A 19410-nucleotide genomic window follows, 5' to 3' on the forward strand; every position below is an offset into this window, starting at 1 on the left:
TTACGTGAGTAAGGGTCGATCCCACAGAGATTGTTGGTATGAAGCAAGCTATGGTCACCTTGTAAATCTCAGTTAGGCAGATTATATGGTTTATGATAAGTTCGAAAATAAATAATAAACAGAAAATAAAATAGGATAGAAATACTTATGTAAATCAATAGTGGGAATTTCAGATAGGCGTATGGAGATGTTGTGCTCCTCTTGAATCTCTATTTTCTTATTACATTCATCCAATCCTTCTTACTCCTTTCCATGGCAAGCTGTATGTAGGGCATCACCGTTGTCAATGGCTACATCCCATCCTCTCAGTGAAAATGGTCCTATGCTCTGTCACAGCACGGCTAATCATCTGTCGGTTCTCAATCAGGTTGGAATAGAATCCCTTGATTCTTTTGCGTCTGTCACTAACTCCCAGCCTTCAGGAGTTTGAAGCTCATCACAGTCATTCAATCCCGGAATCCTACTCGGAATACCATAGACAAGGTTAGACTTTCCGGATTCCCATGAATGCCGCCATCAATTCTAGCTTATACCACGAAGATTCTGATTAAGGAATCCAAACGATATGTGCCCGGCCTAAGGTAGAACGGAAGTGGTTGTCAGTCACGTGCGTTCATAGGTGAGAATGATGATGAGTGTCACGGATCATCACATTCATCAAGTTGAAGTGCAACGTATATCTTAGAATAAGAATAAGGAGAATTGAATAGAAAATAATAGTAATTGTGTTGAAACTTGAGGTACAACAGAGCTCCACACCCTTAATCTATGGTGTGTAGAAACTCCACCGTTGGAAATACATAAGTGAAAGGTTCAGGCATGGCTGAGAGGCCAGCCCCCATGATCTGAGAACTAATTGATGACATGTCATCATATACCTATTTTTCTATGCTTTTTCATACAAAAAATTGATAATTTGTGCTTAAATATTGAATGCTTTTATACTTAATTGGTATATTTCCTTGATCTTTTAATTTTATAAATCTTGTAGGAAATAAGAAGAAAAAGAAGCAAAGAAGCACAAAAAAGGAGAAAAAAAGAGCTTTGGGACACACTTTGAAGTTGGAGCACACTTTGGAGCCTTAGGCCACGCTTTTAAAAGCGTGGCCATGACCAAATTAAAGGAGAATAGACAATCAGCACACACTGCCCTGCTCTTGCCAAGGGCAGGGCAGAATCGTGATGCAAAGTGCGGTTGGAAGCAAGAATTTTCGCTAAGGTAAAATCTGGGCGCTCACAACATGACCATGCCTCCTTCAAAGGGCTATAACTTGAGGTACAGACGTCCAATTGATGTGCTTCCAGTTGCGTTGGAAAGCTGACATTTAGAGCTTTCCAACGATATATAGCAATCCATATTTGGCGTACAATTGAGGCAGAAACGAAAGGCAACTTTAAGGGCCAAAAATAAGCGAAAATAAACCAATGTGCTTCCACCAAGGTTCGAAGCTGAAGCCTCACCCCAAAGCAAAGTAGCGCTCATTTTTCTGCTCTGCCCTCTTGGAGAGCAGGGCAATGTCGTGCTCTTCATGGAAAATCAAGGAAAATTGCTCCCCCAATTGCTTGCCACAAGAATCGAACACGGCGCCATGAGGAAGCAAGAAACTAGGCCTTACTTTGGTGCCAAGAAAACCAAGGAAAAGAAGTAGCGTGTGCATCCACCATGTTTCGAACTTGGAACTTCACTTTTGGAAACACTGCCTGCCCTCCACGAGGGCAGGGCAGCATTTTGTGGTGCACGGCCAGCGGGCAGAATCTGGCGCACCAAGGGGGTCTCGGCAGCATCAGCACGCACGGGCAGCAGAATCTGGCGCACCAAAAAACTCTGCCCTGCCCTCCACAAGGGCAGGGCAGTATCTTGCAGCACCAACACGCACGCACCAAGGGACGCATGCACCATTTTCTGCCCTGCCCTCCACAAGGGCAGGGCAGCCTCCTGGGAGCAACATATGGGCCAAAATTCAATTTAATTCAATTCCTCACCAAATTGAATCAAAGCCAACCAAACCCATTTCTCCTCAAATCCAAAGCAAGCAAAGCCCACATCATCACTCAAAGGCACATGGATCAATTAAATTAGGATTTTCATTTTTGTAATTTGTTTTAATTTCATTTTCATTTTTTATTTTGTAAAGCCTATATAAAGGCATCAATTAGAGCTCGGAAAAGGGAGGCTAGCTCCACTAGGGAGTATTAGGATTTGAGAGCTCTCTCTTTTAGTTTTCATTTCTGTTTTGAAATTTTGGATTGAGGTTGGAGGAATTCTGTTTCAATCTTTAATCTGAAATCCATCTTTGTTCATCTTATGCATAATTTCTAAGAATTGAAAGTTGAATCTGCGTTCTCATTTACTGCTTCATTTCTTCTTTCTTCTACAAACTTGTTTTCTGTTGAATCAAGGAAGGGCTTGAGATCTAGACTTGTTTTCTAGTCTCATTGATTCCCTGAGATCTTCAACATTCTTTTAAATTGCTGCAAATTAAGCATCGCTTTCTATTTTTAATTCTTCAAGCAATTTTTCATTTCTGTATGAATCTGCTGCACTTACTTCATCTTTTACTTCTTTGCTTGATTGCACTTTACATTTTCTTGTTGAAGTTTTAATTCCCTGCACCCAATCCCCTTTACATTTGATGCAATTTACATTTCTTGTCATTTAAGATTCTTGCAATTTACATTTCTTGCTCTTTAAGTTATTTGCCAATTTACTTTCTGCATCTTTAAGATTTCTGCCATTTACTTTCTGTTGGCTACACTTCACACAATTCACTCAATGTTAGCTTGACTAAACTAATCACCCACTAAAGTTGCTTGATCCATCAATCCCCACTACAAAAAAAGAGTTTAAAATGGCATTGACATTACGGCAGTTTTAAAGAACCGCCGTAATACCCGGTTATAATGGCATCTTTGGTTGCTGCCATAATTAACTGTGTTTTCTGGCGGTTCTGGTGATTATGGCGGTTTTGAACTGCCGTTTTCACACATATATAAAACAAAAGAATTGCAACCCTAACCTCATTAAACGAAACACAGTAACGGCGCTCTCGATCTCGCTTCTCTCTCCTTCGGCTCCTCCATGCTCCGACAGTGCCGTTCTTCCCTCTCGGCTTCTCCTCTCTCCACCAGTTACGATTTCTCTTGGTACTTCTCCCTCTCCGCCAGTTTTGAACAAACGCAGGGAAGAAGAAGAAGAGAGTGACTCTTTCGTGCATCACGGAGAAGAACCGTAATTGAAGCATTTTCATCTCAGGTAGCCTTTTTTACAAGTCTTCCAATCTCTTCATCTTTGTTTCGTTATGTGTTTGTGCGTTGAAGTTTGAACCACCGCTGTCCTTCCCAATTCTCGGTCTACTTGAATTTAGGGTTTTCCAGCCATAGTTTGTACTTTTTGGACCATGATACACTCGAATCTACATCTCTTGCATTGTTGTTTGAGTAATAATGTTGCCACTTGAGCTTCAATATTTATGTAATAAAGAGAATCGAAGATTTTTTTTAGCATCGCACAAATCGGTTGCTAAATGTGTAGGTAATGTTATATGCAAAGTCCTCCTTGAAGCGATTGTGATGATAAATGTTTAAGACTTTCTGCATTGATAGGTCTTCGTTGGGTGCTATGTTATTATTTCCATAATTTGAACAATTTGTCATTGACAATCTTTTCCTAGCATTTATGTAACCGGATCATTCCCTTGTTTTTCATGGTTAAATTTTGTTTCTCTGAAGAGCATGGTAGTGTTCTCCATAATTCGGACAAGTTCTCATTGACAATCGTTGATGCTGCTGATTTTCTGATGATTTCAACTTACATAGCAAAACTAGAATTTGCTTAGTATTTTTAGGAAATTAATATCAAGAAATGCTGTTGTCTTTTGTTTTTTCTTGTTTGCTGGTTCAATTTTTAAGGCGCAGTTTCTGGATTAAAATAGTTCTCAAAGCACTCCATTTTTAAATGTTCTCAATGACCAGTCAGATTTTTAGTATATTCTATTCCTTATTCACATGTTAGGCCTCCTTTTAATTCACATAGCTTGTTTTTGCTGACCCCTTTTTATATTTTAACTTTTAGTTTCAATTTTACATGTCTTCAGATACCTTATATTGACTATTAAACTCACTTGTCTTACTTGTGTTTGAGACTTTTAGCTGGTTTTTAATCAATTATTCAAATAGGCACCACCAGATTTTGCATTTAACCAAGAAATGAAGAAATAAGAATTAATTGAAAACAGATAGTGTGTCTTTGTGTTTTTATGTAAACCAGTTTTTTTGATTATTTAGATAACTAACTAACTTGCTTTAACTAACATGAATTTGTTGGTGATAATTTTTCATGTGAAACAGGTTTTTTGCTGTATCTGATTTTTGTTGCTTTAACTAACCAAAAATTGCTTACCCTGTATCTGATTTTTGCTGCTGTTTTCCAGCAACTGTCGTTAGTTTGCTTCTTCAAGTGTTTGAATTGAATGCTTACTTCAATGTTGCAACAATCTATTCTTTATTTTTAGTATTTATCTTGCATTTAGCTTGATTTTGGAAATTAAGATAGTAATCTTGTTTCCTTAAGTGCTCTTACAAATACTAGAAATGAGATCTTTTCATGAAAGTTTTTTACCTTGTTGCGTTGGTTTGTTTCTCTTTCAGTTTATGTATCATGGTCTATTCCATTACATGAGCTTGTCAAATGTTCTTTATTTTTGTAGTAAGGGAAGTTTTGTCAACATGGATTTTGTGATTTGATCATGTCACTTGATTATTATTCAAGAATGTACTATCCAATTGTGTTAACTATGTGCTACACAAGTCATATTTTAGACACCCATCACAATGATAAAGATAGTACTTTCAGTTATCGTGGCAGTCATTTAATGTGGCACCAAGCACCCACATGGCACATGGATGAATCTCTCTCAGCTGACCTGTGCTACCTAAAGTTAGGCTAAGAATACTGAATTATCTGTGAATTTTAGTGTCAAATACATGAGCTGCATTCATGATGGCTGAATTTATCTTTGTTGCAGTTTTTGAGCTTATTAACTAGTTAAAATTTGACATTGATTATAGTTGTTGCTGTTGCACTAAATTAGTGAAGTATTTGAAATTCGATAGTGAGAAAAGAGTTTAAGTGTACTCCAATGCTTGCTAAGTATAAACGATGAAATGAAAAGGCTTAGAAAGGAAGTTTAAATTTCTTAAGTAAATAAAATCACACGTTGTTATTGCCACTAGCTAATGCACAAAGTTGATGGTCCTCACTGCTGCTTGTGGTTGGTTAATCATACATATATTTTGCTCTGATAAGTAATCTTGGTAATTAATTTTAATTTGTAGTCTTTTATTTTCAACTATACCTTCCTTTCTTTAATTTTTTTAACTAACTATATCTCTTTTTGGCTTCGATGTATAAGATAACTCCAAGAACAGTGAAGGCATAACCACACATTCCTATCATGGAAATTGGATTCTTGAAAATCAAAATCTACGTTCTGAGTTGAAGGAGCTAATTCCAGAATATCAGGTTCGTTCTATTGTTTTAAGCTTTGGCAGTGATACCTATTTCTGTATACATGCAAAGTCTTCTTTTTCATTATATAATAAACAAATTTAAGGCAAAAATAATAATTGATATGGAGAACATGGAGTAGTTTTCCTTTCATCATGATTAGGATTAGTGCCAAAATTGCATGTGTCTTAGTTATTACTATTGGCAATATGCTAATAAGCTTATCAGCTCATTATTAGTTCAGACTTCAGACTATGTTACCATTTTAGAGTGTACTCGAAAAATTAAGTGGAAGAAGCTAAGCCATGTATATCAGTATATGTATCTTGTTAATTAGTTATATATTTAATTTAATTTATTAGGTATATTTATTTATTATACTAAATAAAAAGCTAGGACTCTATATATAATGAATTATATTTTATAAATGTTGTATTAATTAATTTTTATTGTTCAAATCCGTTAATAATATAATTTGATATTAATCCTAAATTATCAAAAATACAACATTCATATATTTTTAGTTGATTATACATTTAATTTTAATAAATCTGTTAGATATTTAATTTCGTGTACATTAATTAGTTATATATTTAATTTTAATAAATCTGTTGGTGATAATTTTTCATGTGAAATAGGTTTTAGATCTTCTTCAACTCTTGCTGCTAGCTACTTTACTTTGAAAAAAGAAGGGAAATTATCATTTGAAAGAGGTAATTATAATTTTCTTATATTTTCTTTTAAATACTATTTAAGTTTTTAATATCTGATTTGCATATAAAAGAATAAATTTCTTGCCTTTAGAATATATATAGATTTTTAATGAATAGATTTTTTAAAATCCTTATTTGTAATCCCTCTTAGTCATGTCAATCGATAAGTCATGGATTGGAAAACCACGAACCACGCATGAGTATAAAGATGGTTTAAACAAGTTTTTGGATTTTGCTTTTGAGCATCGATCTCTCGCGGGTCGTCAGATTAAATGCCCTTGTCCGGTGTGTGGTTTTGGCAAGTGGCAAACAAGAAAGAAATTTTTTGAACATTTAATAGTCAAGCCATTTCCAGAAAACTACAAAGTTTGGTATTGGCATGGTGAAGAAGTAGTTGGAGTTGGGTCACAAGTTCATCAAACTAGTCACATTGTACAAGATGATTCCACATCTCAGCATCCAATGGTAACAATGCTCAATGACGCGTTTGGAGTTGCTGGACTTGACTTGAATGAAGATGGAGATGGAGATGAAGACAACATAGAAGATGGAGATGGAGACAATGCAAAAAATGAAGAGCACAATGGAGAAAATGTAGAATTTTACAAGTTGTTAGAAGATGGCAATGAACAATTGTATGAAGGGTGCACAAAGTATTCAAAATTGTCTTTCTTAATTAGTCTGTATCACATAAAGTGCTTATATAGAATAAGCGACAAAGCCATGACCGAAATTCTCAAGTTATTAAAAGATGCCTTTGGAAATGCAAAGATTTCAAATACATTCTATGAGGCCAAGAAAACCATAAATAATGACTGCATGTTATATTGGGGGGAGGATGAAGATTTGCAAGAATGCAAAAGATTTGCTCTCGATACTTAGAAGGGATTGAGACAAGATTTAATAGGCCACCACGTGTTGATGATCGTCCAGATGATAATTACAGTACACATGTGGATTCCCTTTTTCCACAAATGGGGAACTCAAAGGGAGCTTTCACAGTATTTGAGTTGTCACCTATGAAAAAAAAACAAGCACATCGATATGTGGTTTTAAATTGTCCATATGTCAAACCGTTCATTGAGTAAGTGCTTAAGGATTTTCGTACATGTTTTTTATTTACTTGAAAATAGTTGTTTAGTTAGAGTTAAACTTCCATATCTGACAGTGATTTCAAAGATTTTGTACGAAGACGATCTAAGGGTAGAAGGCCTTCAAATGTAGAGATAGAAAAAAGAGTCAATAAAGATTTTGTTACTTGGTTTCCTGCGTAGGTAAATAGAGAAGTGATAATTTTTTGCTAATATTGAGCTAGTATTTGTGGATATAATAACTAATATCTCTATCATAATAGCTTATGAACCCAGATATTATGAATATTGTGCATGAGGATTTGAGATACTTAGCAAGGGGTCCATTACGATATGCCAAGAGGTTTTCTACATTTAGTATTAATGGGTTCTCCTTTCGAACTACCAATCGAGACAAAGGGTTAAAGACCCAGTATAGTGGAGTTTTTTTAATGTCTTCAACTCCTTGTGTTGCTAGCGCTAGTGATGCTGATGTTAGGAATGCTGATTTGTCATATTATGGCAAACTAGAAGATATTATAGAACTAAACTACAACGGCCGATTTCGGGTTACTTTATTCAAATGTAAATGGGCTGACACCACTAGAGAACAGGGCTGTAGAAAGGATAATTGGGGTTTTACTTCTGTTAATTTTTCACGCGTAATACACAGTGGTGACCGAGAGGAGGATGATCCATATATTGAAGCCTCACAAGCTCGAATGGTGTATTTTGTCAATGATGAAGTGAATAAAGATTGGAGTGTTGTCGTGCATTTGAAGCCAAGAGATTCATATGATATGGGGAGAAATGAAGATGATGAACCATGCGAGAATGAGCCATGGTTAGAGCAAAACTTAGATTCTTTATTTGAAAATGGTGATAATCTATCATTGTTAAGAGATGAGGTATGGTGCGCGAAATTGTGAACAATACTTTTTTCACAACTCTCATAATCCCCGGTAATGGCTCCAAACACGTGGTGGCTCAATACCATGGCATTACACAACTTCGCACAACTAACCAGCAAGTGCACTGGGTCGTCCAAGTAATAAACCTTACGTGAGTAAGGGTCGATCCCACGGAGATTGTTAGTATTGAAGCAAGCTATGGTCATCTTGTAAATCTTAGTCAGGCAAACTCAAATGTATATGGTGATGAACGAAAATAACACAAAGGTAAAGATAGAGATACTTATGTAATTCATTGGTAGGAACTTCAGATAAGCGCATGAAGATGCCTTCCCTTCCGTCTCTCTGCTTTCCTACTGCCTTCATCCAATTCTTCTTAGTCCTTTCCATGGCAAGCTCGTGTAGGATTTCACTGTTGTCAGCAGCTACCTCCCATCCTCGCAGTGAAAACTAATGCTCATACACTCTGTCACAGTGCGGCTAATCACCGGTTTGGTTCCCTCCCCTACCGGAATAGAATCACTCTTTTGCGTCTGTCACTAACACCCAGTAGGTTACAGGTTTGAAGCACGTCACAGTCATTCAATCATTGAATCCTACTCAGAATACCACAGACAAGGTTTAGACCTTCCGGATTCTCTTGAATGCCGCCATCAGGTCCTGCCTATACCACGAAGACTCTGATCTCACGGAATGGTTGGCTCGTTTGTCAGGCGAGCACTCGGTTGTCAGGCGATCAACCATGCATCGTGCAATCAGGAATCCAAGAGATATTCACCAAGCCTCAAATGCTTGTAGAACAAGAGTGGTTGTCAGTCACTTTGTTCATGAGTGAGAATGGTGATGGGCGTCAATCATCACCTTCATCAAGTTGAAGAACAAGTGATATCTTGGAACAAGAACAAGCGGAATTGAATGGAAGAACAATAGTAATTGCATTAATACTCGAGGTACAGCAGAGCTCCACACCTTAATCTATGGTGTGTAGAAGCTCCACCGTTGAAAATACATAAGAACAAGGTCTAGGCATGGCCGTGAGGCCAGCCTCCCAATGATCTAAGAACTAGATGTCCAAAGATGAAAATACAATAGTAAAAGGTCCTACTTATAAGAACTAGTAGCCTAAGGTGTACAGAAATGAGTAAATGACATAAAAATCCTCTTCCGGGCCCACTTGGTGTGTGCTTGGGCTGAGCAATGAAGCAAATTTCGTGTAGAGACTCTTCTTGGAGTTAAACGCCAGCTTTGGTGCCAGTTTGGGCGTTTAACTCCCATTTGGGTGCCAGTTCCAGCGTTTAACGCTGGGATTTCTTGAGGTGACTTTGAACGCCGGTTTGGGCCATCAAATCTTGGGCAAAGTATGGACTATCATATATTGCTGGAAAGCCCAGGATGTCTACTTTCCAACGCCGTTGAGAGCGCGCCAATTGGGCTTCAGTAGCTCCAAAAAATCCACTTTGAGTGCAGGGAGGTCAGAATCCAACAGCATCTGCAGTCCTTTTCAGTCTCTGAATCAGATTTTTGCTCAGGTCCCTCAATTTCAGCCAGGAAATACCTGAAATCACAGAAAAACACACAAACTCATAGTAAAGTCCAGAAAAGTGATTTTTAACTAAAAACTAATAAAAATATACTAAAAACTAACTATATCATATCAAAAACATACTAAAAACAATGCCAAAAAGTATACAAATTATCCGCTCATCACAACACCAAACTTAAATTGTTGCTTGTCCCCAAGCAACTGAAAATCAAATAAGATAAAAAGAAGAGAATATGCAATGAATTCCAAAAACATCTGTGAAGATCAGTATTAATTAGATGAGCGGGGCTTTTAACTTTTTGTCTCTGAATAGTTTTGGCATCTCACTCTATCCTTTGAAATTCAGAATGGTTGGCTTCTTTAGGAACTCAGAGTCCAGATAGTGCTAATGATTCTCTTAGTGAAGTATGATGATTCTTGAACATAGCTATTTATTGAGTCTTGGCTGTGGCCCAAAGCACTCTGTCTTCCAGTATTACCACCGGATACATACATGCCACAGACACTTAATTGGGTGAACCTTTTCAGATTGTGACTCAGCTTTGCTAAAGTCCCCAATTAGAGGTGTCCAGGGTTCTTAAGCACACTCTTATTTGCCTTGGATCACAACTCTTTATTCTCTATTTTTTTCGTTTTTCTTTTTCTTTTTCTTCTTTTTCGATTTTTTTCTTTTTTTTTTTTTGAAAGTGATTTTTCTTGCTTCAAGAATCATTTTAATGATTTTTCAGATCCTCATTAACATGTCTCCTTTTTCATCATTCTTTCAAGAGCCAACATTCATGAACCACAAATTCAAGATATATATGCACTGTTTAATCATACATTCAGAGAACAAAAATATTGCCACCACATCAAAATAATTAAACCGCTATAAAATTCAAAATTCATGCAATTCTTTTTCTTTTTCAATTAAGCACATTTTTATTCAAGAAAGGTGATGGATTCATAGGACATTCATAACTTTAAGGCATAGACACTAAGACACTAATGATCACAAGACACAAACATGGACAAACATAAGCATAAAATTCGAAAAACAGAAGAATAAAGAACAAGGAAATCAAAGAACGGGTCCACCTTAGTGATGGCGGCTCTTTCTTGCTCTTGAAGATCCTATGGAGTGCTTGAGCTCCTCAATGTCTCTTCCTTGTCTTTGTTGCTCCTCCCTCATGATTCTTTGATCTTCTCTAATCTCATGAAGGATGATGGAGTGTTCTTGATGCTCCACCCTTAATTGTCCCATGTTGGAACTCAACTCTCCTAGGGAGGTGTTTAGTTGCTCCCAATAGTTTTGTGGAGGAAAATTCATCCCTTGAGGAATCTCAGGGATCTCATGATGAGTGGGATCTCTTGTGTACTCCATCCTTTTCTTGGTGATGGGCTTGTCCTCATCAATGGGGATGTCTCCCTCTATGTCAACTCCAACTGAATAACAGAGGTGACAGATGAGATGAGGAAAGGCTAACCTTGCCAAGGTGGAGGTCTTGTCCGCCACCTTATAGAGTTCTTGGGCTATAACCTCATGAACTTCTATTTCTTCTCCAATCATGATGCTATGGATCATGATGGCCCGGTCTATGGTAACTTCGGACCGGTTGCTAGTGGGAATGATTGAGCGTTGTATGAACTCTAACCACCCTCTAGCCACGGGCTTGAGGTCATGCCTTCTCAATTGGACCGGCTTTCCTCTTGAATCTTGCTTCCATTGTGCGCCCTCTTCACATATAACTGTGAGGACTTGGTCCAACCTTTGATCAAAGTTGACCCTTCTAGTGTAAGGATGTTCATCTCCTTGCATCATAGGCAAGTTGAACGCCACCCTCACACTCTCCGGACTAAAATCCAAGTATTTCCCCCGAACCATAGTAAGATAATTCTTTGGATTCGGGTTCACACTTTGGTCATGGTTCTTGGTGATCCATGCATTGGCATAGAACTCTTGAACCATCAAGATTCCGACTTGTTGAATGGGGTTGGTAAGAACTTCCCAACCTCTTCTTTGGATCTCATGTCGGATCTCCGGATATTCACCCTTTTTGAGTGAAAAGGGGACCTCGGGGATCACCTTCTTCAAGGCCACAACTTCATAGAAGTGGTCTTGATGCACCCGTGAGATGAATCTATCCATCTCCCATGACTCGGAGGTGGAAGCTTTTGCCTTCCCTTTCCTCTTTCTAGAGGTTTCTCCGGCCTTGGATGCCATAATGGTTATGGAAAAACGGAAAAGCAACGCTTTTACCACACCAAACTTAAAATGTTTGCTCGTCCTCGAGCAAAAGAAGAAAGAAGAGAGTAGAAGAAGAAGAAATGAGGAAGAGGGAGATGGTGGTGTGTTCGGCCAAAGAGGGGGAGAAGTGGTGTTTAGGTTGTGTGAAAATGAAGGGTTGAAGAAGGGTATATATAGGAGTGAGGGTGTAAAGGGTTCGGCCATGATGGGTGGATTTGGGAGGGAAAGTGGTTTGAATTTGAAGGGTGAGGTTGGTGGGGGTTTATGAAGGATGGATGTGAGTGGTGAAGGGAAAGATGGGATTTGATAGGTGAGGGGTTTTTGGGGAAGAGGTGTTGAGGTGATTGGTGAATGGGGGAAGAAGAGAGAGAGTGATGGTAGGGTTCTGTGGGGTCCACAGATCCTGTAGTGTCAAGGAAAAGGCATCCTTGCACCAAATGGCATCAAAATCCACGTTTTGAGCCATTTCTGGCGTTAAACGCCGGGCTGGTGCCCATTCCTGGCGTTTAACGCCAGGTTCTTGCCCTTTCCTGGCGTTTAACGCCAGTCTGGTGCCCCTTTCTGGCGTTAAACGCCCAGAATGGTGCCAGACTGGGCGTTAAACGCCCAACTGCTAGGCTTACTGGCGTTTGAACGCCAGCAGCATCTTCCTCCAGGGTGTGCTGTTTTTTCTTCCTGTTTTTCATTCTGTTTTTGCTTTTTTCATTGTTTTTGTGACTTCTTATGATCATCAACCTACAAAAAAGATAAAATAGCAAAAGAAAATAATTAATTATAAAACATTGGGTTGCCTCCCAACAAGCGCTTCTTTAATGTCATTAGCTTGACAGAGGACTCTCATGGAGCCTCAGAAATGCTCAGAACCGTGTTGGAACCTCCCAACACCAAACTTAGAGTTTGAATGTGGGGGTTCAACACCAAACTTAGAGTTTGGTTGTGGCCTCCCAACACCAAAGTTAGAGTTTGACTGTGGGGGCTCTGTTTGGCTCTGTTTTGAGAGAAGCTCTTCATGCTTCCTCTCCATGGTGACAGAGGGATATCCTTGGGCCTTAAACATCAAGGATTCTTCATTCACTTGAATGATCAACTCTCCTCTATCAACATCAATCACAGCCTTTGCTGTGGCTAGGAAGGGTCTGCCAAGGATGATGGATTCATCCATGCACTTCCCAGTCTCTAGGACTATGAAATCAGTAGGGATATAATGGTCTTCAACCTTGACCAGAACATTCTCCACAAGTCCATAAGCTTGTTTTCTTGAGTTGTCTGCCATCTCTAGTGAGATTTTTGCAGCTTGCACCTCAAAGATCCCTAATTTCTCCATTACAGAGAGGGGCATGAGGTTCACACTTGACCCTAAGTCACACAAGGCCTTCTTGAAGGTCATGGTGCCTATGGTACAAGGTATAGAAAACTTCCCAGGGTCCTGCCTCTTTTGAGGCAAATGCTGCCTAGACAAGTTATCCAGTTCTTTGGTGAGCAAAGGGGTTCATCCTCCCAAGTCTCATTTCCAAATAACTTGTCATTTAGCTTCATGATTGCTCCAAGGTATTTAGCAACTTGCTCCTCAGTGACATACTCATCCTCTTCAGAGGAAGAATACTCATCAGAGCTCATGAATGGCAGAAGTAAGTCCAATGGAATCTCTATGGTCTCATCTTGAGCCTCAGATTCCCATGGTTCCTCATTGAGGAACTCATTGGAGGTCAGTGGGCGTCCAGTGAGGCCTTCCTCAATGGCGTTCACTGCCTCTCCTTCCTCCCAGAATTCGGCCATATTGATGGCCTTGCACTCTCCTTTTGGATTTTCTTCAGTATTGTTTGGGAGAGTGCTTGGAGGAAGTTCAGTAATTTTCTTGCTCAGCTGACCCATTTGTCCTTCCAAATTCCTAATGGAAGATCTAGTTTCAGTCATGAAACTTTTAGTGGTTTTGATTAGATCAGAGACCATGGTTGCCAAGTCAGAATTATTCTGCTTAGAACTCTCTGTCTGTTGCTGAGAAGATGATGGAAAAGGCTTGCTATTGCTAAACCTATTTCTTCCACCATTATTGTTATTGAAACCTTGTTGAGGTCTCTGTTGATCCTTCCATGAAAGATTTGGATGATTCCTCCATGAAGGATTGTAGGTGTTTCCATAGGATTCTCCCATGTAATTCACCTCTTCCATTGAAGGGTTCTCAGGATCATAAGCTTCTTCCTCAGATGAAGCTTCCTTATTACTGCTTGGTGCATTTTGCATTCCAGACAGACTTTGAGAAATCATATTGACTTGTTGGGTCAATATTTTGTTCTGAGCCAATATGGCATTCAGAGTGTCAATCTCAAGAACTCCTTTCTTCTGACTAGTCCCATTGTTCACAGGATTTCTTTCAGAAGTGTACATGAATTGGTTATTTGCAACCATTTCAATCAGTTCTTGAGCTTCAGTAGGCGTCTTCTTCAGATGAAGAGATCCTCTAGAAGAGCTATCCAAAGACATCTTGGATAGTTCAGAGAGACCATCATAGAAAATACCTATGATGCTCCATTCAGAAAGCATATCAGAGGGACACTTTCTGATCAATTGTTTGTATCTTTCCCAAGCTTCATAGAGGGATTCTCCTTCCTTCTGTCTGAAGGTTTGGACTTCCACTCTAAGCTTACTCAATTTTTGAGGTGGAAAGAACTTTGCCAAGAAGGCATTGACTAGCTTTTCCCAAGAGTCCAGGCTTTCTTTAAGTTGAGAATCCAACCATGTTCTAGCTCTGTCTCTTACAGCAAAAGGGAATAGCATCAGTCTGTAGACCTCAGGGTCAACCCCATTAGTCTTGACTGTGTCACAGATTTGCAAGAACTCAGCTAAAAACTGATGAGGATCTTCCAAAGGAAGTCCATGGAACTTGCAATTCTGTTGCATTAGAGAAACTAATTGAGGCTTAAGCTCAAAGTTGTTTGCTCCAATGGCAGGGATAGAGATGCTTCTCCCATAGAAGTCGGGAGTAGGTGCAGTAAAGTCACCCAGCACCTTCCTTGCATTGTTGGCATTGTTGTTGTTTTCGGCTGCCATTTGTTCCTCTTCCTTGAAGAGTTCGTTCAAGTGCTCTAAAGAGAGTTGTGCCTTGGCTTCTCTTAGCTTTCTCTTTAAGGTCCTTTCAGGTTCAGGATCAGCCTCAACAATAATGCCTTTGTCTTTGCTCCTGCTCATAAGAAAGAGAAGAGAACAAGAAAATATGGAATCCTCTATGTCACAGTATAGAGATTCCTTGAGGTGTCAGAGGAAGAAAAATGGAAGACAGAGGTAGAAAATTCGAACTTATCAAAGAAGATGGAGTTCGAATTTTGCATTAAGGAATAATGTTAGTCCATAAATAGAAGGATGTGAGAAGGAGGGAAGTAATTTTCGAAAATTAAGTGAAAAATTTTGAAAACATTTTTGAAAAACATTACTTAATTTTCGAAAATGAAAATGGAAAAGAAATCAAGTGATTTTTGAAAAAGATTTTGAAATTAGAAATCAAAAGGATTTGATTGAAAACTATTTTGAAAAAGATGTGGTTAAGAAGATATGATTGATTTTAAAAAATGTGATTGAGAAGATATGATTTGAAAAACATTTTAAAAAGATTTGATTTGAAAATAATTTGAAAAGATATGATTTTAAAAATTAATGACTTGCCTAACAAGAAAAGATATGATTCAAACATAAAACCTTCCTCAACAGAAAAGGCAAAAAATGTTCAATCAAATCATTAATTGTTAGTAAGTATCTTTGAAAAAGGAAAGAAATTGATTTTGAAAACATTTGATTGAAAAGATATGATTTGAAAAAGATTTGATTTTGAAAAACTTTGAAAACTTAGAAAAAAATTTGATTTGAAAACAAAATCTTCCCTTCTAGCCATCCTGGCGTTAAACGCCCAGAATGGTATCCATTCTGGCGTTTAACGCCCAAAATGCTACCCTTTTGGGCGTTAAACGCCCAACCAGGTACCCTGGCTGGCGTTTAAACGCCAGTCTGTCCTTCTTCACTGGGCGTTTTGAACGCCCAGCTTTTTCTGTGCAATTCCTCTGCAGTATGTTCTGAATCTTCAATTCTCTGTATTATTGACTTGAAAAGACACAAATTAAAAATTTTTTTTTTGGATTTTTAATAATAAGGAAAAATCAAAATGCAACAAGAATCAAATAACAATGCATGCAAGACACCAAACTTAGCAGTTTGTATACTACTGTCACTAACAAAATGAAAATGCATATGAGACACACAAAACAATCAAGTCAATAGAATTCAAAGATTAGAGCAAGTAAATCCTCAAGAACATCTTGAAGATCACCAAGATACATGAATGAATGCATGCAATTGACACCAAACTTAAGATGAGACACTAGACTCAAACAAGAAATATTTTTTAGATTTTATGATTTTGTAAAATTTTTTTATGTTTTTTCGAAAATTAAGTGAAAAAAAAAAAAGATATCAAAATTCTTAATGAGAATTCCAGGAATCAGTGCAATGCTAGTCTAAGACTCCGGTCCAGGAATTAGACATGGCTTCACAGCCAGCCAAGCTCTCAAAGAAAGCTTCGGTCCAAAACACTAGACATGACCAAAGGTCAGCCAAGCCTTAGCAGATCACTGCTCCAAAAGCAAGATTGATAAGAAATCAACAAGCTCTTGTGGTGATAAGTTGAAACCTCGGTCCAATGAAATTAGACATGGCTTCTCAGCCAGCCAGATTTCAACAAATCATCATGAAACTCTAGAATTCATCTTCAAGAATTTCGAAAAAAATAAATACCTAATCTAAGCAACAAGATGAACCGTCAGTTGTCCAGCCTGAACAATCCCGGGCAATAACACCAAAAACTTGATGTTGTTGCCGGATCTTGGCACTGATGTTACCAAAGGCTTGCTCAAAACTAGAACAATCCCCGGCAACGGCGCCAAAAACTTGGTGCGCGAAATTGTGAACAATACTTTTTTCACAACTCTCATAATCCCCGGTAATGGCTCCAAACACGTGGTGGCTCAATACCATGGCATTACACAACTTCGCACAACTAACCAGCAAGTGCACTGGGTCGTCCAAGTAATAAACCTTACGTGAGTAAGGGTCGATCCCACGGAGATTGTTAGTATTGAAGCAAGCTATGGTCATCTTGTAAATCTTAGTCAGGCAAACTCAAATGTATATGGTGATGAACGAAAATAACACAAAGGTAAAGATAGAGATACTTATGTAATTCATTGGTAGGAACTTCAGATAAGCGCATGAAGATGCCTTCCCTTCCGTCTCTCTGCTTTCCTACTGCCTTCATCCAATTCTTCTTACTCCTTTCCATGGCAAGCTCGTGTAGGGTTTCACTGTTGTCAGCAGCTACCTCCCATCCTCGCAGTGAAAACTAATGCTCATACACTCTGTCACAGTGCGGCTAATCACCGGTTTGGTTCCCTCCCCTACCGGAATAGAATCACTCTTTTGCGTCTGTCACTAACGCCCAGTAGGTTACAGGTTTGAAGCACGTCACAGTCATTCAATCATTGAATCCTACTCAGAATACCACAGACAAGGTTTAGACCTTCCGGATTCTCTTGAATGCCGCCATCAGGTCCTGCCTATACCACGAAGACTCTGATCTCACGGAATGGTTGGCTCGTTTGTCAGGCGAGCACTCGGTTGTCAGGCGATCAACCATGCATCGTGCAATCAGGAATCCAAGAGATATTCACCAAGCCTCAAATGCTTGTAGAACAAGAGTGGTTGTCAGTCACTTTGTTCATGAGTGAGAATGGTGATGGGCGTCAATCATCACCTTCATCAAGTTGAAGAACAAGTGATATCTTGGAACAAGAACAAGCGGAATTGAATGGAAGAACAATAGTAATTGCATTAATACTCGAGGTACAGCAGAGCTCCACACCTTAATCTATGGTGTGTAGAAGCTCCACCGTTGAAAATACATAAGAACAAGGTCTAGGCATGGCCGTGAGGCCAGCCTCCCAATGATCTAAGAACTAGATGTCCAAAGATGAAAATACAATAGTAAAAGGTCCTACTTATAAGAACTAGTAGCCTAAGGTGTACAGAAATGAGTAAATGACATAAAAATCCTCTTCCGGCCCACTTGGTGTGTGCTTGGGCTGAGCAATGAAGCAAATTTCGTGTAGAGACTCTTCTTGGAGTTAAACGCCAGCTTTGGTGCCAGTTTGGGCGTTTAACTCCCATTTGGGTGCCAGTTCCAGCGTTTAACGCTGGGATTTCTTGAGGTGACTTTGAACGCCGGTTTGGGCCATCAAATCTTGGGCAAAGTATGGACTATCATATATTGCTGGAAAGCCCAGGATGTCTACTTTCCAACGCCGTTGAGAGCGCGCCAATTGGGCTTCTGTAGCTCCAAAAAATCCACTTCGAGTGCAGGGAGGTCAGAATCCAACAGCATCTGCAGTCCTTTTCAGTCTCTGAATCAGATTTTTGCTCAGGTCCCTCAATTTCAGCCAGAAAATACCTGAAATCACAGAAAAACACACAAACTCATAGTAAAGTCCAGAAAAGTGATTTTTAACTAAAAAATAATAAAAATATACTAAAAACTAACTATATCATATCAAAAACATACTAAAAACAATGCCAAAAAGTATACAAATTATCCGCTCATCAAGGTAGATGATGAACTACTAGATAATAACATTGGAGAAGACGAACACATGTCAGAATAGTAGGTGAGTTTTATTAATAAGTGGTTTATTATAGAAAAATAATTTTTGTCTACATTTCTTTTTCAATTTAACTTTTGTTTGTAAATTTTACATAAATATGTTGTTTAGACTCATTAATTGATTTAATGGAACTACTAAACCTTGATGCACATTTTATTCTATATTTATTAATTATTTATTTGATCTATTATGCAGATATGCCAAAGCAAAAGAAGTACAAGAATTTACTTAAAGCAGCAGCTGCCAATTCTTCACAAGACAAGTCAGTAGCAACTGTCAATTCTTCACAAGACAAGTCAATAGCATCAAATGCATCACAAGTCAAGTTCCTAGTAGCTGCAAATTCCTCCCGGGACAAGTCGGCAGCAGCTGCAAATTCCTCCCGGGACAAGTCAGCAGCTTCAAATTCCTCCCGGGACAAGTCAGCAGCTTCAAATTCCTCCCGAGATAAGTCGACAGCAGTTGCAAGCTCCTCCCGAGACAAGTCGGCAGCTTCAAATTCTTCTGAGCCATCATCAGTTGCTCCAACTATATCTGAGCATCCATCCGAACCTAAACGTAAACGTGGGCGTGAATCTAAGCATTACTGGACTGTTGATGCCATAGGTATGTAATATTCTCAAATGTAATATTCTCCAGCCACCTATCACACTATTTCTTTCACTCCTCTTCCTTTCCAAATTTCACTATCTTCCAATTTACATGTCCTTGTTCAGATTTTCCTCCAAAATATTTATGAGCC

The 19410-nt window shown here is 38.7% G+C and overlaps 1 protein-coding gene and 1 non-coding gene across 2 annotated transcripts; both read left to right on the forward strand.

Moving 5' to 3' along the window:
- The first annotated feature begins 2957 nt into the window (after positions 1-2957).
- LOC112725326 (uncharacterized) lies at positions 2958-19410 on the forward strand. The gene is made up of 3 exons (XM_072208989.1): positions 2958-3144; positions 6145-6219; positions 18864-19410. The coding sequence occupies exons 1-3, from the start codon at positions 2958-2960 to the stop codon at positions 19280-19282; spliced, it is 681 nt and encodes a 226-aa protein (XP_072065090.1). The 3' UTR covers positions 19283-19410.
- LOC112763777 (small nucleolar RNA R71) lies at positions 14506-14613 on the forward strand. Its single transcript, XR_003182935.1, has one exon. It is a non-coding gene; the product is annotated as a small nucleolar RNA R71 (small nucleolar RNA).

This window comes from Arachis hypogaea, chromosome 2 (genome assembly GCF_003086295.3).
Source record: "Arachis hypogaea cultivar Tifrunner chromosome 2, arahy.Tifrunner.gnm2.J5K5, whole genome shotgun sequence".
Classification (NCBI taxonomy): Eukaryota; Viridiplantae; Streptophyta; class Magnoliopsida; order Fabales; family Fabaceae; genus Arachis; species Arachis hypogaea.

Bases quoted from the DNA above. Each gene is read 5' to 3' on its own strand.
- LOC112725326 (XM_072208989.1), top strand. From the start codon at position 2,958: ATGGCGGTTTTGAACTGCCGTTTTCACACATATATAAAACAAAAGAAT. The intron at 3,145-6,144 runs GTACTTCTCCCT...CATGTGAAATAG, and splicing joins ACCAGTTACGATTTCTCTTG to GTTTTAGATCTTCTTCAACT. The intron at 6,220-18,863 runs GTAATTATAATT...TCTATTATGCAG, and splicing joins GAAATTATCATTTGAAAGAG to ATATGCCAAAGCAAAAGAAG.